General features: G+C 38.1%; 1 protein-coding gene across 1 annotated transcript; it reads left to right on the top strand.

Moving 5' to 3' along the window:
• The first annotated feature begins 7 nt into the window (after positions 1-7).
• Positions 8-23,823, top strand: LOC135463843 (uncharacterized). The gene is given in 21 exon segments (XM_064741290.1): positions 8-229; positions 734-821; positions 1,658-2,079; positions 2,580-2,690; positions 3,642-3,783; positions 4,237-4,379; positions 5,992-6,161; positions 6,672-6,803; positions 8,806-8,970; positions 9,876-9,966; positions 11,136-11,321; positions 12,741-12,880; positions 13,737-13,955; positions 15,487-15,559; positions 15,562-15,730; positions 17,165-17,363; positions 19,873-19,894; positions 19,896-20,069; positions 20,639-20,806; positions 22,067-22,162; positions 22,966-23,823. Coding segments are annotated over 21 exon segments (3,228 nt in total). The 5' UTR covers positions 8-31; the 3' UTR covers positions 23,086-23,823.
• The last annotated feature ends 610 nt before the right edge of the window (positions 23,824-24,433 follow it).

Here is a 24,433-nt window from a genome sequence, read left to right on the forward strand (position 1 = left end):
GGAAGTGGGGTCAAACCCAGGCACAGCCGATATGTCCGCCTCAGAAGCCCCAGATATAGCAAGTCCACAGACAGGCAATATGTCAAGTGTGTCAAAGCGAGGAACATCAGCAGAGATGGAGAGTTCCAGGCCAGCATCAGCAAGGTCAAGGACAAATGTGAGCGTGTCATCTGTGGATGGAAGGTCAAAATCAAAAGGGAGTGTGTCATCTGTGGATAGATCACTGCAGGTTTGGAGAGCAATATTTAGCCTAGGTTTATATTAAATCATTGATTCTTTGACGTCATTGAAAGAAAAACACTAAAAAATATAACCCCGTATGCAGTAGCAAACATCGAGATATGGAAAAAAACATTAAGTTTTTAGCTTAATGATAGTATAATTTGTGAGCAAGCCTTTTTGTTATTCTAAAACCAAGCAGAAAAGAGCCTTGTCAATAGTATATTTTTAATTTTTCTCAATGTGTCATACATGTGGTATAAGTATTACATGTATTTACTGTAAAATTGTAATCTCACTGTATATTTAACCATTGTTCTCAGTTTTTGTAACTTTAAAGAAAATTGCTCTTTATATTTAAGTTCCCCTTGGCAGAAGTCATACCAGTTATACTGCTAAAAAAAAGAAAATCAAATCTTTCAAAGGTTTTTTGCATTTTTATATAGCATTTCATTCCTTGATGAACACGTACTTTTTCTTCTGATGTGTTGACCTTGACCTTGATTGTCCACAGGACAAGTCCGAGCTTAACTTTACTGACTTCACCAAAATGAACCCGAAGGATTATGGGATTGAGTTTAACGAAGAGGAGATGCTTTATGGTGAGATACCCTTTGAACCTAACTAAAACTTAGTATGGTTTATTTATTTATTTATTTATTTATTTATTTATTTGGAGTTTTATGCTGTACTCAAGAATATTTCACTTAAATACGAAGATGGCCAGCATTATGGTGGGAAGAAACTGGACAGAGCCCGGGGAAACCCACAACCATCTGCACGTTGATGACGGACATTTCCACACATGGACAGAGAGGAAGCCAGCATGAGCTGGACTTGAACTCAGAGCAATGGCATTCTTGAGATCGAGGCTCTAGGGTCAGAGCATCATGCTGGCATGCTTTAACCACCTCGGCCATGGAGGCTATAAATATGACAGTAGTTGTGAGCTTCAGTTTTTCGGAGAATGTACCTCAGAAATGTGATGATTAATCACAGTGGACCAGCTCAGAGTTCATCAGTCTTTCCATCATCTCAAGTCTTATGTACTGACAGCAGGTGAACCAGTACTAACATTTCGCCCAAAAAAATAGCATTTTAAGAGGCAAATAAATGCCAGAAAAAAAATGTCTCTTGAAGCTGGAGCATTTTCCCAGTGGGACATCATCCTACCTTCCAAACAAACTTCATAGTAGCTTGCTAAGATGTTACAACTCGTAGAACAAGTATGTAGAGTAGATCATTTTAATGTGTAACTTACATGGTTATTAACCATGTGCTTTACCCCAAGGGTTTTGATGACTTGTTTGATATAAACTGGGACACACTAATCCCCAAACATTTATATCTTGACCAGTGCCCATTAATGTGCCATTTCCTTGTTTTAATGATTGTTAACTCTTTTGTGATCATATATATTTGAAATATTTGTTCTCAGAACCCCCAGTACGTGATGAAACGTTACCAGATTTACATCGTCTCCTGGAGTCGTTGGAAGATGGGGACACAGAACTTGAGGCTCGTCGGGCACCTCCATCACTCTTCACGCGTCCAGAGCACAAGACGACGTACAAGAAAATCTCGGAGCTGAGGACGGAGATTGAGCAGGATGAGATCGACCCGTACGTACAGGAATTTGAGGATGGCATTCGCGATGACGTGCTCATGGTCGGCAGCATCCGATTGGAGGATATTCAGGAGGAGGAGCGTCGACTGCGCGATGAGCATGTGTCATATCAGGAGCAGGAGGCAGAGCTAGCAAGAGTGCGACAACAACGCCTGTTGCTGAGGGAGGAAGAGACTAAGCAGAGAGTGGCCAAGTTTGTAAAGGAACGTCGCCTGGATATAGCCAGAAGAGAGGTGAGTGCATGCGTTCAGTGCTGTTTAGTTATTAGGCATGCTCTCAAGAAATGTGTGTATTTCCAGTTTTTGGCGTTGATCTTGTTTTCGGAATTCTGTTAACTGACTGATTGATTCATTGGTTAATTGATTGTTTAATTGGTGTTTAACGCCATGCTCATATAAAGGTGGTCAGGTTTATAGAAGGAAACCAGGTTGCCAGGAGGAAATCATTGATCTTTGTTCTCAGATGTAAACCTGCACCTGAAACAACAACTGGATTCATATATGCCATATTGTTGAAGTCATATTGCGTCAGTCAAGAAATATTTATAAATCCATTTTTTGTTTGTTTGTTTTTTGATTGGCTTTCTCAGGGAATTATTTATGTGGTCTCAGTGTTAAACTGAAGCTGTTCAGTGATTTTTTTCTTTTGGGAGGGGGGTGGGGGTGGTTGCAAAATTTCATTTACATTTTTTTCACATCATAATTAATTTTTAATCTGATATCTTGATTATTAGGAGTTATTGAAGCAGAAAGAGAGACTTTTACTGGAGCACCTAAACAAAGCATTTAGCCAGGCACAAGATCAGATGGTTGGGACTTTGGAGGCTAGGAAGGCTGAGGTCAAGGTAAGATATGTGTTCTTTGTGAGGAGGTGTCACGAACAGGGCTGGAGTGTGGGCGCAATTTCTAAAGGTATGGGGCACTAATAGACTGCTTAAGAACTGTCATGTTTAGAAACCTTGCATATATTTAACACTTGACTGATTGAGTGATTGATTGATAAATTTATTAACCATTAATTTCCTATTGATGAGCATATCCAGTACAGAAAGAGGGCCAATGGAGGCGTTAAAGCTATTGTAAACATGATAATAGAACCAAAATATAGATAGGTACTTTATAAGACATTACTAATTTGTTAGAGAGAAAGAAAGAAAGGTAATAGATGAAGTTAAACATACTGCACCAGAAGACATACTGCATTTGTGGAAAAAAAGATATGTGGAGATCATTTTATGTGTATGGATGATTGAAGAAAATCTCAATCTGTCGAGAAAATATTCTTCAAGAGTAGATTTAAATAATGATGTCCATTAAATGGTTTTAATATCACACGGGCCTCTGTGGTTGATGGGACTAGCACACCAGCACGGCACAAAGACCCAGGAGCCTCCCACCAATGTGGTCGCCGTGATTCCAGCTCATGCTGGCTTCTTCTCTGGCCGTATGTGTGAAGGTCTCTCAGCAGCCTGCAGATGGTTGTGGGTTTCTGCCGGATTTGTTCCCCCCATAATGCTGGCTGCTGTCGTATTCTTGAGTACAGCATATACAACACCAATCAAATAAATAAATAAATAAATTTGATACCACAAGGAAGCTTACTCCATTCCTTTGGTGCCTTTACAAACTGTAATGCAGTATTTGAAAAATAACCCCAGAAAGTATTGATAATGTATTCTTGTTAACATGCTTTAATTCTCACTGCAATATTTTGAGATGCCTTCATGCACAAAAAATCAATATCAACAAATTCACTGTATAAAGTTATAAATAAACCAATTTTTCACCTTCTGTAGACTTTGTATGGAGATCTGACAGTGTCTGACGGTGTGTATGGAGGAAGTAGGGGGCGCCGCTGGAAGCTGGACTGGGATCGTGCACCACAACCTGTTCAGGTCAAGGTCAAATGTCTTAGAGGCGTTAAAGACAAATTACCTGGTAAGGAACAGAAATGATATTCTTGCAGATCTGAGATTGTGTTATATAGGTGATCATTAGGATTTTATTGAAGTTGATTGAATGTTTAAACCAAATTCCAAACACACTTAATTGTCTTATGGTTTCATCAAATACATCAATGTATTCATGATAGGTGGGTTTCAGAAGTCCGTTGCCGAAGGGACCTTTCTAATGGAACCGCATGTGCACAACTTTTTCTGATACTTACTATATCCAAATTATTAACTTCAAACTTCAAATGTTAGGTTTGTTTGTCATTTGCTAGACATTGGTAGTTTGCTCCCAAGCCTTCTGTCTTTCTCCACCCGTAAAACAGAGCTGCAGTATGGAGTATAAGTGACAGTTTTTAGGTATGTTCAGTCAAATTAACACTGGTGTGTGTGACATTGGATTTATCTGTAATCACCCTTAACCTCCACTTTCTATTCTCAGCTGGACGCTATGTCCTCACCGCCTCGCTTTACAACCGTTTGGGAGGTCATGTGATGCGGTGGTCAAAGTTGAAGGGTCAACTTTGGTCAGGGGCCACTCTGCCACTTTTCCATGAGGGAAACTTCTCAAACGTTGAGATGAAGGTGAGTTGTACAGAAAACACGACTCTAGCTGTCTAGTATCCATGCGTCTAAACAGGCATTCACACACCAGCCCACAACCCAGGTCAATAATCACAAAGCTAATTTCAAACATGACATTCAACACAAACGACCCAAGAACTGAGAAAGTATATGATGTGCAAAATTTATGGCTGATTCATGCAAAGCTATCCACAGTTCATGTCTACACTGTACTAAATTGGTCAGTTTTTAAGGAAACGTTTCATCTGTATGGCTGTAATTATTGAAGAAATCAAAATTAACCAATGTGTGTGTTTGGTCAGTAATTGCTGCCTTCTTGCTGTAATACGGTTTTTATCATGCGTGTTTGCATTTGAAACTAGAGTGTACTCCTAAACGCTCATTTGCTCCTGGCTTATGGTAACCTGAAATGGCTAACGGTAACGTGAAATGGCTAATGGTAACCTGAAATATGAAATGGCTAAAGGTAACATGAAATGGCTAATGGTAACCTGAAATGGCTAATGGTAACCTGAAATATGAAGTGGCTAAAGTTAACATGAAATGGCTAATGGTAACCTGAAATGGCTAATGGTAACCTGAAATGGCTAATGATAACGTGAAGTGGCTAATGGTAACATGAAATGGCTAATGGTAATGTGAAATGGCTAATGGTAACGTGAAATGGCTAATGATAATGTGAAATGGCTAATGGTAACGTGAAATGGCTAATGGTAACGTGAAATGGCTAAAGGTAACATGAAATGGCTAATGGTAACCTGAAATGGCTAATGGTAACCTGAAACGTGAAATGGCTGAAGGTAACATGAAATGGCTAATGGTAACTTGAAGCGGCTAATGGTAACATGAAATGGCTAATGGTTACCTGAAATGGCTAATGGTTACCTGAAATGGCTAATGGTAACATGAAATGGCTAATTGTTATGTGAAATGGCTAATTGTTATGTGAAATGGCTATTGGTAACATGAAATGGCTAATGGTAACTTGAAATGGCTAATGGTAACCTGAAATGGCTTATGGTAACATTGATTGAAATAGACCCATTGCAGGAGCTCTATTTTAAGCAAAAGCAATATTCATGCCTTTTGTTAGACGCTCTAATTTTCATCAGGTAATTTTCTGGTGTTTTGAAATAAGTTCTTGTGTCTTATCCATGTACGTGTTAAACAAAAATTATAAATAACTAAAAACATGTACTTATTCTTAGATTTGTCTGAGATACCTGGCAGACAAGGTTTATTCTGGGGGGTTTTTCCGCTCATAAACCTGACTGATGTCACTCATGGAGTTAAACACTAGTAAAAAAATGAATTACCATAGATGACCTAACAATTCTACCACAAAGGAGCATGTTTGGAGGCAAATAAATGTCATGAGATATTATTTCTGTTGCTAAAATTCACATTTTCCCAGTTGGATATCATCCTACCTTCCAAACACCTCTCAAAGCACCTTTCTCAAATCAGTAGAACATCCAGAATCTGGAAAAATGAGTAAACGAAAACGAAATTTTAGGTCATTTAGGGTAAATTGAGTTTACAAAAACTGTGTCAAGATTTTAATAAGGCATATTGACCTTACGTTTAATTATGTCTGTGTTCCTGCCACCAGGTTGACCAAAATGTGTTTACAGTTCTTCCCTCCAAACCGTCGCTGCGTCCAGGCATGGCACTGGTCTTTGAACTTTTCCTGCTACGTGGCTCCGTTGTGCAGACAGACCGCGTTGTAGCCTGGGGGGCGTTCCCCATCTGTGACGGGCAGTTTGAAGTCATCCAGGGAAAGTGAGTACCTGCCGACATTTTAGTTCTTGTCCAGTCTCACTACAAGTAGTCAGATCTAGTAGGCAGACCCTATGCTGACCAAATTGTCATTAACTACAGGTTTGTGCCAACCTTTATGATTACCCACAAGACACTTTTGTTTGAAACGTTCAAGAAAAATTTGACAAGACAGAGAAATGGACTGCTAGCTAATTTGATCATAGAAGTTAAATAGCATGGGTGGCAAGTTTTCAGCCCAAAGCAGCACCCAGCTACTTCTTCACTTGGAGGCGTAACCCTAGCTAAAATCTGTTCCCCATCTTACCATTAATTAAGGTATAATTTAAAGTTTTGGTCAGTCAACTGAGGTAAAAACTGGTAGATTATGCCCAGCAGCTATGGCTTTACACACATCTACACAAAAAGAATATTAATTAGTAAAGGTACTAATTAATATTATAACATTTGTTCACTTTTTATGTCAAATACTAAGTTCTGAAAGTCCTTTTTTTTTTGTTCCATTTCGCTCAGGTACAAATGTGCGTTGTTGCGAGGAGAAGTTGACCCAAACATCCAGACATATGAGATGATGGAAAGGCTAATGAATTCTGAGCTGGACCATTGGCTGTGTAACCTGTACTTTGAGATCATCAGGCTTCCCAGGTAATAGGAGTTGTTTAAGTAACGAACATCCTCTGGAAAGTTCACAACTGCTAGTCATATTTCTGCCGTAATTTACAAGTAATGAGGGGCCTGCTTGGTTACAATGTGCCAGCACGATGCAGTGACCCAGGAGCCTCTCACCAATTAGGTCACTGTGACTTCAAATCCAGCTCATGCTGGCATCCTCTCTGGCCGTACGTGGGAAGGTCTTCCAGTAATCTGCAGATGATCGTGGGTTTCCCCAGGGCTCTGCCCTGTTTCCTTCCACCATAATGTTGGCTGCTAGCATATAAGTGAAATATTCTTGAGTGCAGCTTAAAACACCAATCAAATAAATAAATAAATATTAGTAATGGATTGGTTCTTAGACCAGTGTGAACCTGTGCTCAAAATATAATCCAAATCCCTGCATAAATTTCAACTTCTGCTCTGCTGTTATCCTCATTGTTCCTGTATTGTTTTTTTTTATTTATATGTATGTATATGTAATGTATTTTTTTTATGTACATATTTCTTTTTCTGTATTAATTGCACATATCTTATGTATATCTTGGCCAGTTTTCAGATATGTGGAAGGCCAGAAGGAACATATTTGGTATGCAGGTTGTTTCTCTGTATTAACACTACATATATCAGTTTGTTTTCAGATGTATGGAATGGCAGAAGGAACACATCTGGTGTGCATATTGATTGTTTCTCTGTATAGACAATTAACATATATATCAGTCTTTGTTCAGGTATATGGGAGGCCAAATGGAACACATCTGGTTGTGCAGGTTGTATGATTCTCTGTATAGACAATTAACATATATGTCAGTCTTTTTTCAGGTACATGGGAGGCCAAATGGAACACATCTGGTTGTGCAGGTTGTATGTTTCTCTGTATGGACAGTTAACATATATGTCAATCTTTTTTCAGGTATATGGGACGCGAAATGGAACACATCTGGTGTGCAGGTTGTATGATTCTCTGTATAGACAGTTAACATATATGTCAGTCTTTTTGCAGGTATATGGAAGGCCAAATGGAACACATCTGGTGTGCAGGTTGTATGTTTCTCTGTATGGACAATTAACATATATGTCAGTCTTTGTTCAGGTATATGGGACGCGAAATGGAACACATCTGGTTGTGCAGGCTGTATGTTTCTCTGTATAGACAATTAACATATATGTCAGTCTTTTTTCAGGTATATGGGAGGCCAAATGGAACACATCTGGTTGTGCAGGTTGTATGTTTCTCTGTATAGACAATTAACATATATGTCAGTCTTTTTTCAGGTATATGGGAGGCCAAATGGAACACATCTGGTTGTGCAGGTTGTATGTTTCTCTGTATGGACAATTAACATATATGTCAGTCTTTTTTCAGGTATATGGGAGGCCAAATGGAACACATCTGGTTGTGCAGGTTGTATGTTTCTCTGTATGGACAATTAACATATATATCAGTCTTTGTTCAGGTATATGGGAGGCCAAATGGAACACATCTGGTTGTGCAGGTTGTATGATTCTCTGTATAGACAATTAACATATATGTCAGTCTTTGTTCAGGTATATGGAAGGCCAAATGGAACACATCTGGTTGTGCAGGTTGTATGTTTCTCTGTATGGACAATTAACATATATGTCAGTCTTTGTTCAGGTATATGGGACGCGAAATGGAACACATCTGGTTGTGCAGGTTGTATGTTTCTCTGTATAGACAATTAACATATATGTCTTTTTTTATGGGAGGCCAGAAGGAACATATCTGGTATGCATGTTGTTTTTCTGTATTATTGGTGCTATGCACAGTATATCTTGGCCTGTTTTTAGGTATATGGGAGGCCAGAAGGAACATATCTGGTATGCATGTTGTTTTTCTGTATTATTGGTGCCATGCACAGTATATCTTGGTCTGTTTTCAGGTATATGGGAGGCCAGAAGGAACATATCTTGTATGCATGTTGTTTTTCTGTATTATTGGTTCCATGCACAGTATATCTTGGTCTGTTTTCAGGTATATGGGAGGCCAGAAAGAGTATGAAGTAGAGCTTCATTTCTCATCAGCACTGACCAGCTTCCCTGACCGCATCAAGATTGGATGGGAAGAGTATAAAGATGGTGAGAAACCAGAGTTAACCGGTTCACAGAGCGGCCTTAGTGCTCCAGGACCCAGTACCAGGTAAGATAATACAATAATTTTAAATTTCAACTTTACAACATTATGATAATTTCCCTTTGATCTATAATGCTCTTGTTTTACGGCGCTTGAGGTGTACCATAATTTTTCTAATTTTTGGGATAGATGTCAGCAGTGCTGAAAGCAGACTTTTACATTTCTTTCCCAGGTTTTCAGAAAAGTAAAGGAAGGAGTATGCTGTTCACTAGATGATCTAACCATACGAGAAAAAAGAAACTAAATACTGCTGCAAAAATTACTTGTATACAGGCCAAAAAGAGCAGACCAGGCATCCCAAAAATTAGAAGACATAGGGTAGTCAGAGCATTGTAACATGAGTAGGTACTTGCTATACTGAAATGTGCTATGTGCTATACTGAAAATTGTTCACAAACTTTAAAAATCTACTGCATTAAATATTTTAGGAAATAAAATTCATAATGATGATTGCATGTACATCTATCTGCCTGTGATAAATTGAATTGATTAGCCCTCAAGTGTCATTAAAACAATGATGTCCCCCCACACCAGCGTTACGGTCACCATAATGTTGTAACGCTAAATCTCAAAACAATGTAAACACTGTTGTATGTTCTAATAATTCCCGGGTCATTGTGTGTGTGTATTTATATATATATATATATATATATATATATATATATATACCATAATGCTGGCAGGCAACACATGTGTTGATGTGGCAAACTGTTACACAATAAAGAGACTAGTGAGATGTTCATGTAAATATGTAGGCCTTTTGGGGCAGAGTACAATTTTCAGTTAATGAATAAAGTATTAAATTAAATTGTAATTATAACCATTATTTATCTCATAGTCCAGGGATTCCAGCACCAGTGTATTTAGTGAATCTTTTAAACAAACTCTTAAGCCTGTGTCATTTATTGCAGCAACTCCAGTATTAGTGTGCATAGCAGCTCCTCAGGGACTGCCCCAGCCAAGTCTGAGGCTTCCACCAGGAAAGTCAAACTCTCAGAGAAGGTATGGAACCTCAGTCTGTGGAGAAAACATTTATAATTTTAAATCATTTTTAATTTTAATAATAATTTAATTTTAATAATTTTAAGAGAACACAAAAAAGAAAGAAAATGATATCTTATAAAACTCTGCAAGATCTTAAAGAAGAAAAGAAAATATAATTTGGTGTGGGGGTATTTGGGACCACCTGTTGTTACGATGGAAGTACAGTATTGGGATGTATGCATGTCTGATAAATTTATTTTGAGTTTGATGTTGATCTTACTTTGGGACATTCCAATCATATTGACATTTTTGATATATACTTAAATATTAGGAGCCTCCATGGCTCAGTTGGTTAGCATGCTAGAGCAGCGTAATGACCCAGGAGCGTCTCACCAATGCAGTTGCTGTGAGTTCAAGTCCAGCTCATACTGGCTTCCTCTCCAGCCACCATGAGCATGGGAAGGTCTGCGAGCAACCTGGTCATGGGTTTTCACCCAGGCTCTGCCCGGTTTTCCCCCCACCACAATGCCGGCTGCCATCGTATAAGTGAAATATTCTCAAGTGCGACGTAAAACACCAATCAAATAAATAAATAAATAAATACTTAAATATTTTTGTAATTCAGATACCCACAGTACAAATTTAATTTCATGTGCTCCTTCCTTTTGAAGGTATGCATCGTTTTTGTGTATTCCCCTCCAAAATGTTTCTCTCCCGACCTGCCAAAAAGGTCAATTATAATAGTCACAAATCTAACCTTTCATAATTGTTTATCAACTGAAACTGAAATAAAATAAATCAAAAGTCGAACCAGTTTAATGTTTAACAACAAAATGAATGTGCACATGTTGACTGTTCAGGAAATAAAACTACAATGGATCTGAAGAAAAGGAAAAAATGTGATTTCAGGGCATCTCCAGCAGTCTGATACCTAGACCTTTGCTTGTTGTCCTGGAATAGTTGACCGGTGACCATACCAATTTCACATTGCTTCCTACGCACCTGGGTGGTCACTTGATCAATTTTCTACAGAAGTGGTATGCTGTATTTAGCTGGTAACTGCCCTTTTATTAACCCTATGGGCATTTAAGTTGAGAGCATACATGATCTAAAAAGAATTCTTGTCATCATTCTTGTATATGTATGTCAAATTCAAAGTATGTTTGTTTTATTATGTTATAATACAGAGGACAGATCCCTTAGGCCAGATAGCCAAAGCCCCAACATTCAACTCTCGACTCTGGCACAAGGACAAGAAACTGAAACTTGAGGACAGCTCTGAAGAGAGCGATATAGACGAAGAGTACAGCAGGGTGGTTGAGCGGGAGCGTGAGTTCAAACCTGTGTCTGGCACACCTGGCATGTACTATAAGGTAAGTGAGGGTAACTTAGAAGACAATGACAGGGAAGAAGAGTACAGCTGAGTGGCTTAGAGAGAGCACGAGTGCAAACCTGTGTCACGCACACCCGGTGAGTGTGAGTTCAAACCTGTGTCACGCACACCCGGTATGTACCATAAGTTGAGGGAGTTCAAAACTGTGTCACGCATATATTAAAAGTTGAGCAAGGGTAACTTAAAAGACAGTGACAGGGAAGACAGGTACTGGGCAGTGCTTTAGAGAGAACAGGAGTTCAAATCTGTGTCTGGCACATCCGACATGTAATAAAAGTTGAACAAGAGTAACTTAGAAGACAGTGACAGAGAAGAAGGCACAACCTAGTGCTTCAGAGAGAGTTGGAGTTCAAACCTGTGTGTGGCACAACTGGCATGTATTATATGGTGAGTATGGGAAAGTTAGAAGACAGTGACAGAGGAGAAGGGGTAGTACAACTTAGTACTTCAGAGAAAGCGTGAGTTCAAACCTGTGTGTGGTACAAGAGGCATGTACTATAAGGTAAGCATGGGTGATTTAGAAGAATGTGTCAGAGAAGAAGGTATAGCCAAGTTTTTCAGAGAAAATGCGATTTCAACCCTGTGTGTGGCACACCTGGCACGTACTAATACATGTAAGTCGAGCAAAGATAACTTAGAATAGAGTAACAGGGAAGAAGGGTACAGCCAAGTGCTTCAGAGAAAATGCAAGTTCAACCCTGTGTCTGGCACACACGGCATGTAGTATAAGGTGAGTAAGGGTAAACCTTTGACCCTTATTGGATCTTATAACACCTGTATACACCTATTTATTATTACAGCCTTTTGTGGAAAGTGAGGAACATTGTTTTTTGATCTGTCTCTTCTTCCGTTTGTCTGTCCATCTGTCTATTTCCAAAGGACAACTGCAAGAAATATTAACGTCATAGTAAATTTGAATATCTGTCCAGTCCATGCATAAGTTGTGGATATTTATTGAATACCTTGATTCCGTTTGGTGATTTGTTTCTGTGTAATTACTGCTTCAAATATTGCCTGAATTCTGATAAAATTTTATGGGCATGTTGACTTTGTGGTGCCATAGATCTAGTTTGAAAGTGAGCCGCACCCGTACATACGTTTTGGATATTTTGTGATACCGGTGTATAAATTGTCAGGACAGTGCTTATTTTACCTATGACAGAAACACACACCTGTTTTTATTATCAAAGCCAAGCAGCTTAAGTTATTCAGGAATAAGAATTCCTCTTATCCAAAAAATGTTCAGAATTTAATTCAGAAATGCTAAAAATGACAAAATTATGAGTGTGTGGTATAGTTTCCTCTTTTTCATCCCGGTGTCTGTCTCATCCCTGGTTATTCAGTCTGCTTTGAGGTTTGTATCCCAAGGTTTTGAAACTTTTGTTTTTGCCTGTGACAGAAACACCTGTACAGCCCTCAGGATCGGTACTACCGGGACCTGTACTCCATGTTACCCAAGAGCGGCGTCCTTGACAAGAAAAAGAAAAAACGACCCTTGACCCACGTGGAGGAGCTGGAACAACACTCGCTGTCCGTGCAGTGAGTACTGAGAATTCTTTAGCCCTCGCCTTAGTGAAATGCGAGGAATATCATTTCTCTCCATTCCTGAGAGTGGCACTCTTTGGTATCCATGCAGTAACTCCTCCACATAATGTCCGATTAGGATAAAATTCATTGAATACCACTTTTCTTCCACCAATACGCTGTGCATGTCAGTTTTGCCACACGTGGAGAAGTTAATCATTAACTTGCCAAAGGTCAGTGGTTTATGCCATGCACTCCAGTTTCCTCCACCTCAAAAACTGAGTGCCATTGCGTTGTGGAAAATCCTTGAGTATGCCATCAAACAACCATCAAATATCTAAATAAACCGAACCCTTCATGAGACTTTGTTGTAAAACTGTGTTGACCCCAATAAACATCTTTAGTGAATTGCTGTAGGTAAGTGGCTTACCCTGAGCCCTCTGGTTTCCTCAACCTGTATAATTTACTGCCATCGTGCCGCGGCTAAGTCAGTTAGCGCGCTAGCGCGACATAATGACCCAGGAGCCTCTCCCCAATGCAGTCGCTGTGAGTTCAAGTCCAGTTCATGCTGGCTTCCTCTCCGGTACGTGGGAAGGTCTGACAGCAACGTGAGGATGGGCGTGGTTTCCCCCTGGGCACTCCCCGGTTTCCTCCCACCACAATGCTGGTCGCCGTCATATAAGTGAAATATTCTTGAGTACGGCGTAAAACACCAATCAAATAAACAAACAAACAAATCGAACACCCATCGTGTAATGTATGAGTGTGGAATCAAACAACAATCGGCTATCTAAATAAACTGAGCCCTTTACAAGGTTTTGTTGTAAAACCATTTTCTCCTCTAAAATACATATATCTGATCATATTCCAGGCCTGCGTTCTCTGGCAAGGGCCGTGTAGCGGAGCCTGGTCGTGAGAAGCTGACATACCTAAGTCGTCAGTTCCTGGCGGAGACAGGCCTGTCTCAGTGGAGGAGCAGCGAGTTCTGGGGGATGATTGTCATCTTCACTCTCATCTTCTTCATCAGGATGTACCTTCATTACATCGCTCAGTGGGGCTTCCTCCATGCCATTGCTATCCCTGTTAACAAGTGAGTCATTAGAAGGCACATAGTTAAAGTTACCTGAAAATCAGCTCTGAAATAAAAAGTTTTATTAAAGGAAAAGGTGCATAGTTTTCATTCTGAGGCATGTATATATTTTTTTAAAGTACCCATATATTTTTGGTGTATTTTTGAACAAAATATTGCATTTTTGGAAATGACATTAATGATGAACTTATTAATAGCCTAAAGGATCTACCTTAGAGGCCCCATGATGGCTCTCCCCCCAAATAAAGTTGTTGTGTCAGCCACCACTGTTGAAGTCATGGCTGCACGTTACTTAAGCTATTTTGCCCCAAGACAAAACCTAAGAATTTTTTTTTGTACTGTTAGGACACATCTAAAAATGGATGAAAACTGTATTATTTAATTGAATCTTTCAAGAGACATACGTGTTTGTCACCCACTCACAGGGAGTACCCTATTTGTAATTGTAGCAGGTAGTATTTAGTTTCTTGTTTCTCATAGGGTTAGACTATCTAATGGACAACATACTTATATCTCTACTTATCCAAAAGCTGGGAAAGAAATGCAGTATTCTGCTTTCAGCACTACAAATATGTGTCTTAAAAAAAGAAGAAGAATTAGGGTGTGTTAAATACATACATGTATATGGACATGAGATGTGTATCTCACAGGGTTGGGGATGAGCTGGGCTGAGTAAGGCATATCAAAGTGGACCATACCCACTGTGTACTACCCATTGCGTGAGCTGGAAATAGTGTAACAGCTTTATGTATTTGTTGTCAGTCAGTACCTACATACCCACTGTGTACTACCCATTGCGTGAGCTGGAAATAGTTGTAACAGCTTTATGTATTTGTTGTCAGTCAGTACCTACATACCCACTGTGTACTACCCATTGCGTGAGCTGGAAATAGTGTAAACAGCTTTATGTATTTGTTGTCAGTCAGCACCTACATACCCACTGTGTACTACCCATTGCGTGAGCTGGAAATAGTGTAACAGCTTTATGTATTTGTTGTCAGTCAGTACCTACATACCCACTATGTACTACCCATTGCGTGAGCTGGAATAGTGTAACAGCTTTATGTATTTGTTGTCAGTCAGTACCTACATACCCATTGTGTACTACCCATCGTGTGAGCTGGAAATAGTGTAACAGCTTTATGTATTTGTTGTCAGTCAGTACCTACATACCCACTGTGTACTACCCATCGTGTGAGCTGGAAATAGTGTAACAGCTTTATGTATTTGTTGTCAGTCAGTACCTACATACCCACTGTGTACTACCCATTGCGTGAGCTGGAAATAGTGTAACAGCTTTATGTATTTGTTGTCAGTCAGTATTTAGCTGTGACGAAACCTCAGATTTTTCACATATTTTTTAACTTAAGAGAATATAACTTTTGCAGAAAGTTACAGCAGTTGTGAATTTGCCCTTGTTTATTTCATGTATTTGGTTATGAGGGACTCGTAGAAGAAAAGATCTTCCACATCTTATTTAGAGTTTATACTGTATTTTTACCCTCAAAAAATAATCCTGTTTCTCTTCCAGCTTTGAGTTCCGCGCATACACTGTCAACCTAAACTACCAGAGTTCCCTGTTGTCCACGGGACAGGAAATCGGCCATCGTTTGTTCTCGGACCACTGGCAAACATCGTGGTTCTCTGCTTTCTCGTGATTCTGGCTTGGCTGCTGCCCAAGATGTTTGGCTTCTTTCCGGACATTTTCTCAAAGTTTGTTCTGGGCTACGGCATAATGACCTTCTTTGACCCTCTTCTGATTGTCATTGTGGACTGTTGTATGCAGGTGAGATTGACAACTCACCCACCTCATCCCTACACACAAAGTCTGGCATTTTATTAAGGGCAGTACCGCACGTATACATGGTTAGTTATTGACAACATACGACCGAAAAAATTGACGTCAATAAAATGGCTTCAGGGTCCTACTACTAGGTATATGGCTGGTCCCGTAAATGAAAACAAATACTCACAGTACACATGTTTCCAGATATGACGAAATTGCATGAAACAACAGCAGAGTGATGTACCTTTGAATGTGACATCATGGCTTTTTTGTCATAGCTAAGGATCAGTCTGTCCCTTTCAACATGGATTGGTGTATAGAACTTAGAAACTAACTGAATGAGATTAGATTAGTATATTCCTTTCTGTTGTTTTATCTGAAATTTGTTGAACAATAACTTACCAAGACATTACATTGGCAAGCAGTATTTTTACCGTGTTACATCAGAAATGAAGTGATTTGAAATTTTTGACCTAAGTTTAAGATCACTTTTTGAATTATGTCCTTGGGATGGGTTTTGGATGCGAAATATTGCAAAAATGATATATTTCTCCCCATAGTTTTATCTTTATGTTTCTCTACCATGCTGTAAAGCTGAGACATCATTTTGTATGGGGAATTACGTCATATTATGCATTATGAATTATGTCATATTATGCATTATGAATTATGTCATATTATGCATTATGAATTATGTCATATTATGCATTATGAATTATGTCCATATTATGCATTATGAATTATGTCATATTATGCATTATGAATTATGTCATATTATGCATTATGAATTATGTCATATTATGCATTATGAATTATGTCATATTATGCATTATGAATTACGTCATATTATGCATTATGAATTATGTCATATTATGCATTATGAATTATGTCATATTATGCATTATGAATTACGTCATATTATGCATTATGAATTATGTCATATTATGCATTATGAATTACGTCATATTATGCATTATGAATAAAATTAACGCTAAAGTTTTTCTGATGAGAAATTAATCACACCTCACAACGAACTCTTAAGGGACTTATATGAGGGATAAATCAATCAAGGTGTGTCGTCTGGAAAAATGCTGGTGGATTTGATTTATTTATTTGATCGGTGTTTCACGCCGTACTCAAGAATATTTCACTTATACGACGGCGGTCAGCATTATGGTGGGAGGAAACCAGGCAGAGCCAGAGGGAAACCCAGGACCATATGAAGGTTGCTGGCAGACCTTCCCACATTCGGCCGGGAGAGGAAGCCAGCATGAGCTGGACTTCAACACAGAGCAACTGCATTGGTGAGAGGCTTCGGGGTCATTACGATGCGCTAGCCCACTAACCAACTGAGCCACGGAGGCCCCCAAATCCTAGTTGAAATACAGTACTCAAAGACTGATTATTCTGCTGAATATCTCAGTGACCTTGTTCCTGTCCATTTACCCATTACAGCGTTTACCTCAACCTTGAGGCACAGAGGCCGTGGCTGATTTCGCTAAGCTCTGGTGGCACTTTGAGCGGTCGCAGGGCTCTGGTATTTCAGGGGTATTCATCACAGTCTTCCTGTACGTCTTCACAGCCTTTATGTCCGCTTCTATCCTCTACATGTACTTCCTGCGGTAAGTCTAAAAGTTTTGAATTGAAGGAATTTTATAGAATTTTTATGTTACTAAAGTAAACAAATTCAAATGTTTGGTCTTCACGGGGAAAAGAATATGAGCTCAGGCCCTTAGGCCATGTTGGCGTAAACGCAACTAACCTGGAGCTCTCCGGTGTGGACCCAGTGAACAAAATAAAACAGCCCTTTCAGCAATGCTGTAAATAAATATTCAATAACTGAGCGTATTACATGTGGGATATTGTGTACAAACTATATATGATGTGATTTAATTATTTATTGTTGGTTAGCGCGCTAGCGCAGCGTCATAACCCAGGAGTCTCTCACCATGTGGTCGCTCTGAGTTCAAGTCCAGCTCATGTTGGCCTCCTCTCCGGCTGTACAGCAACCTACGGATGGTTGTGGGTTTCCCCGGGCTCTGCCCGGTTTTCTCTCACCATAATGTTGGGCCACCGTCGTATAAGTGAAATATTCTTGAGTTATAAATAAATTATTTATTTTTTTAATTATTCATAAATGATGTGTTTTTTTTTTAGTTGATTTTAAAAGCATTTTGTCCTGATATTATTGTTCATACATGGAAAACCAGGTTCTAACTGCATGTACCTCTGGCAAGAGTATCCACATATGGGATGTTAAACCCTAAAGTCATTCATTCATTCATTCATTCATTCATTCATTCATTCATTCATTCATTCATCAAATATTAAGATTGTTAAGAGAAAGGCTTCACTCATGTATACTTATACAGATGGAAAGAAATGCAATTTCAAAAACACGAAACAAATAGGGACTAAAAACTGTATCGGAAAATAGCTTTATAGTATTTCTTTTTTTCGTCTTTATTGGTTTGGAGCTCTGGGTCCACAAGAATGATAATCGCAGAGAGAGGACATAGGTATGGTAATAGTGACATACAAAATATCGTACAACAAATGTACAATAAAAAAATGTTGTACGCCACTTTGTGAAACTGGGCCCTGGTCTTTTGCTATTAACGGCAACAAATGCAAATAATGGTAATAAAATAAGTGATGTGCATACATCTTAGCCCACAGGAATTCATTTATTAATGGTATTTAATTGGTATTTTATGCCCTATTCAAGATATTTCACTTACATGTACACCACCTTAGCCACAGGAATTCATTTATTAATGTAATTAATTGGGTATTTTATGCTGTATTTAAGATATTTCACTTACATGTACACCACCTTAGCCCACAGGAATTCATTTATTTATTTATTTAATTGGTATTTTATGCCGTATTTAAGATATTTCACTTACATGTACCCCACCTTAGCCCACAGGAATTCATTTATTTATTTATTTGATTGGTATTTTATGCCGTATTTGAGATATTTCACTTACATGTACACCACCTTAGCCCACAGGAATTCATTTATTAATGTATTTAATTGGTATTTTATGCCCTATTCAAGATATTTCACTTACATGTACACCACCTTAGCCCACAGGAATTCATTTATTAATGTAATTTAATTGGTATTTTATGCCGTATTCAAGATATTTCACTTACATGTACCCCACCTTAGGCCACAGGAATTCATTTATTAATGTATTTAATTGGTATTTTATGCCGTATTTAAGATATTTCACTTACATGTATGTACACCACCTTAGCCCACAGGAATTCATTTATTTATTTATTTGATTGGTATTTTATGCCGTATTTGAGATATTTCACTTACATGTACACCACCTTAGCCCACAGGAATTCATTTATTTATTTATTTAATTGGTATTTTATGCCGTATTCAAGATATTTCACTTACATGTACCCCACCTTAGGCCACAGGAATTCATTTATTAATGTATTTAATTGGTATTTTATGCCGTATTTAAGATATTTCACTTACATGTACCCCACCTTAGCCCACAGGAATTTATTTATTTATTTGATTGGTATTTTATGCCGTATTTGAGATATTTCACTTACATGTACACCACCTTAGCCCACAGGAATTCATTTATTTTTTTATTTCATTTGTATTTAATGCTGTAGTCGAGATATTTCACTTACACTACCATAGCCCACAGGAATTCATTTTTTTGTGTACTGTACTCAAAATATTTCACTTACACTACGACAGCCAGTATTATGTCGTTAGGAAACCTGAGGCAGAACCCAGGGGGAAAACTACAACCATGCACTGGTTGTTGTTGTTGACTCAGCTTCCCACAGGGATAGGACTGCGTGGTACAGTCTTTTGAGTTTGGTATATATTCACCAGCTGCCATATTGGTGTTATATCACATATTTAAATAGTTTGAAGTGCTCTGTACAAACTACAAATTGACTATTTATTTACTGTGTTTTCACCTATCTTTATCCATTTATTTATTCTTCAAAGTTGTATTATGTCATAGATGTACTTTTAGTTACTTAGGTATATTTAGGCATTAATGTTCTTTTTGTATCTGATGTCGTATTAAAAATAAAAAAAAAAATAAAATAAAAAAATTCTCCTTCTTTGTGGTTTTACAGTCTCCACAACAATGGCCGTTTGTTTGGACATTTTCTGGCGTCTGCATGGAGCCGAGGATCAGTTTTTCATTCCGTATGATCTTGAGGTGTCAAACTATGAGCTAAATTATGTGACAAAGAAAGCAGAGCAGTGGCGGGGCGAGGAAGGAGAGAGACGAAAGACAGCAGTATATGATTACATCTGGGAGGAGCAAGAGGCATGTGATGCTGGATTTTTACTATGTCATTATCTTGCTGCTGCCATTTTGCCCCAAAAGTGGTAAAAGTCACATTTTGAGGACAAAAGATCACAGCTCGTTAAATCTGGATTAGAACAGAGTACTGTACATGTTGATTGTCTGATATGAATTGATAGCATCTGTTTCATCAGCAGGATTTTCAGTGAAAGTCATCAAATTGTGCACAATTACTCTCCAGGCTAGAAAAGGTCGAGCAGTGTTCCCAAGCTAGGCTAAGATGTGTGCCTTAACTGCCCCTTTTTTTTGTTAGGCAGCTTGCTTGTTGTTAGATAGGCAGAGAAAATTGCCACCAAGCTTGCCCTGTTTTTGAGTAGGCCTAGTGTATAGTTCACAGATGCACAAGTTTTGTGAAGAGAATTAAACCACAAAACTTTTGCCTATTAAACCAACGAGCATATTACACCAACTTTACATGGAAAGGTGATCTGGGTGTGTAAAACTGCCTTTTATCGCACTGTGGTCTGTTTGTTCATGTAAATTGATTCAAAATTGCTAAATATTTCAACGTAATTGTACATTCTGATCAGGACATAGAGAATGCCTGGAGTCGGAAGGGCCAGGCACCATCACCCACAGACAACCGAGATTTGAAAAGGGAGATAACCACCCACGTGTCGATCCACACAGTACACCTGGATGGGTTACGAGAACTGTACCGACACTTCCTGAGGCTGCCAGATGGCGCAATTGTAGAGGTAAATTTACCCCTAACCGAATCATTGATTTCAATATGACAGGCATGAGATTTTTCCTGTTTTTGGAGGAATTCCTCTTTATTTATTCCAAAAATGCATCAGAAAAATGTTCAGGATTTACTTCAAAAATGCCAAAAATCTCGAAATTATGAGTATGGTGTATAGCTTCCTCTTTTTCATTCCCTTGTCTGTCTCACCCCTGATATAATACGAAACATATGACCCCAAAAAACAGAAATTTCAACACCTTTGTTGTGACTTAACCCTTACTGGGTGTGCCCAATTTCAACTCCTAAGGTCCACAATTAAGCATTAAAATCTGTTCTCAAATTTAAACTGATTTCAAAACTGACTTTGTGCAAGTGACCTCAATGCATTTATAACAAAGAGTAATTAGTTTGTATTAAAGGAAGTTAATTCATTTGATACAGTTACTTAATTCTTGTTCTATAAGCTTTGGAAGTTCCATTTTGACCTCATTATCTTTGGTGGACCAAAGAAAATTGTTCATGATATATATATAAGCATCAGGTGATGAAGTCATTGTCAAGGAAATGTAAGCGTAAAGAAATATTTAGTTCATGAAACATCGGCAGTAAGTCACATCATGAAATACATGATCATAAAGTAGATTTTTTCTAACCACAAACCTGAAAAATTGTTGATTATGGCGGTAACCACCAATCACAATAAGAAAACAGTTCATGTGAAAAAAAAAGAAGCATCAAATTTCAACATGAATTAAGTCAAGAAATATTTTAATAAAAGAAAGAATCAAAAGTGGCAAGTATGAAAGGAAATAACTCACGAAAAGCAAGCATCATGTGGCAACCTAAAGTCGCTTGTACCGAAAGACCTGTGGTATCTGGCATCAGCTGTCTAAGTGACTGCTAGGGAAAGGTTTTACAGTTAAATCTTATTAGCCTAATTTCCAGAGACTAATAATACCAGGGAAAGCACATAATAGTTCATATGTGGCGTGTTAGCAGGCAAATTTAAGCAGTTCATCTTTGTGCTTAAATTTAAAACTACATGTGTTTATACAAGCCAGATCTCCAACAAAAACTGCACCTTTTTCCCAGGGTTCACTGACGTAAGCAAACAAGGACGCAGTTATGAGTTAAAGCTGTTGGGCATGAAATTGTGTCATTAAGATGCATATGATGATTGCAGTGCTTCACAGGAAGCAGAAAGATGCAAGTGAAAACATAGGTTTGGTTTTCTATTTGTCCTACGGCTATTTCTCTTTCTGCCCCACAGGTGTTTGGAGAGATAAGCATACCTGGAGTAGACAAGAGCATCAAGGCTGCTGTAGAGAGTGGCTCTAAAGGCCTGGAGAAACTTCTTGCTGTTCAGGTAACAAGATTTAAGCAGTTTTTTAAAAGGTTTCCTACGATATGGTTTAAGTAAATGACCTCATAGTTAGCCCATGACTAAGTTGCACGTTTTGCACGATTCTGAAAGGTCTATTCATCTGTTAAAGATTTGGTGGAAGGAAGGGGGCACATTCTGCAGGAGTTCCAGCCCAAAAGTAATACTCTGGGCTCACTTTTGAGACAAAATTTTAGCTCATTAACCTTAGTTGTAATACACTTTTTGACCCCCATCCTAAGATGGGAGAGTTTGGGAATGACAGGCATCTTTCCGTCCGTCTGTCCGTATGTCGTGTTAATATGGGGTGCATTTCTCAGTAATCAACTCCTTCTACAGTAAAGAAGGGAAGTTTTTGAACCTCATGGATTTTGTAGTACACACTTGCAGTATGTAAACTGTATTGTCTATTTGTATTCGTAATCATTTTTTCCAGCAATCGATATCCCTCATTCCATTTAAAAAAAAAAAAAAAGAAATTATTTTCCATTAGACCAGGGATCTGGATCCTTTGGATGCTTTTTCCTCCATAATTTGATACTTAAGCTTTATACATGGGCCGTGTTTTGCGTGTAGTTTTGTATCACTGACTTTTGGCACATATATTTGCACAAGAATTTAGGGATGAATTCTTATGAAATGCGTTTCTGTTAGTTGATGCTGATATCAGAAAATGTTGTTTTTATTTATGAGCTTATTTCCTAGTTTCATTCAATGAGTTCATTTGTATTGTTTTCTTTCTTGGACATTTTGGTTATATTTTCATGTGCTTTGCTTATTGTCTTCAGGGTAAAAAAGACCACCAGAGAAGGATCAAGAGTGCGGTGTCTTCCTCCAGCATGTCCAGTAGTAAAGGATCCAGTGATTCCAAGACTGCGTCCACAGCCTCTCTAAAGAAAACCGATTAAACAGGCTTTTTCACAGATTTAACTGTTCTCCAGTTTTATGCCAAAACTGGTTAGATTAACATCTATATTTCAAAGTTCCTGTTTTTGTTTTGTTCAGAGGACTTCTTATATCATGTTATATAAGCTAGAATGACAATAATTGAAATGTGGCTTAATTCACTAAAAAAAAATTCACTAAAAATGCGCCAAAAATAAATTATGAAATTAAATTTTATAGGTTTGAGGTCATGCTTGTAGGATGAGATAAAATGCAATGATTAGCAGTAAGCAGGCTAACTTGCACATGCTATGTAAGAATCAATATTTCTGTTGTGGATCTGGTGATGTGATACCTGGCCCTGGAACACTATCTTCTTTGTATACATATACTGTGATCGCTAATGACCAGTATACTGTTAGTTACATGGTTACTCTGCGAGAGGATAAGCAAATATATTTGATGGAGAGAGTATTGATTTTTTTTCTAAGATATACATATAGATAAGATATATATACATATACATATAAAATAAGTATATTGTTCAGATATCGTTCTACTATGTAATGCTTATAGGCCATCTTCACATGTATAAACATATTTTGCTTTTCCAAAGATTTTTTTTTTCTATACTTTTCATATCAAAAACACATATTTAAACTAAGGCATTGTACTTGCCTTTGCGTTGTTAATGTATATTCAAGTACATGTATATTTTCAAGTATTCATCTTATTTTGTTTTTTTTATAACTTGTTTTTTATTGATATTTGATAAGGATGATATGTGTAATATATTATTCCGAGTTATGTTTATACACTTTTCAGGACAACGCAATGACCTGGGAGCCTCTCACAAATGGGGTCGCCGAGAGTTCAAGTCCAGCTCAAGCTGGCTTCCCCTCTGGCCGCATGTGGGAAGGTCTGCCAGCAACCTGTGGATGGATGTGGTTTTCCTCCGGGCTCTGCCCGGTTTCCTCCCACGGTATTGCTGGCCGTCGTCATATGTGAAATATTCTTGGGTAAAGCGTAAAACACCAATTAAATAGATAAACAAGTAAATGTTAAGTACAAAGGTTGTGTATGTATTACCTACATATCTACATGTTTATTTTAATACCTTTAAAATTCTGACATTTTCTTCGCTGTAGAAGTTTATTAACAGTTGACAGTGAATTCTAACTATTGTGTAGTTTAATTGTGTAAGATGTAAATTTATTAGGATATTTTTTTATGTATACTAAGAAAACAAAAAAGCCGATGTGAATGGAAATTTTTATTTTATGTTCTACATGCATTTTTACAAAAAGTGTATCTTTCATAAGTACACATGTAAGTTCTCAAGATTGCAAATTTAATGCTTGTATTATTTTT

The sequence above is a fragment of the Liolophura sinensis genome, chromosome 3 (assembly GCF_032854445.1).
Source record: "Liolophura sinensis isolate JHLJ2023 chromosome 3, CUHK_Ljap_v2, whole genome shotgun sequence".
In the NCBI taxonomy this organism is placed as follows: domain Eukaryota; kingdom Metazoa; phylum Mollusca; class Polyplacophora; order Chitonida; family Chitonidae; genus Liolophura; species Liolophura sinensis.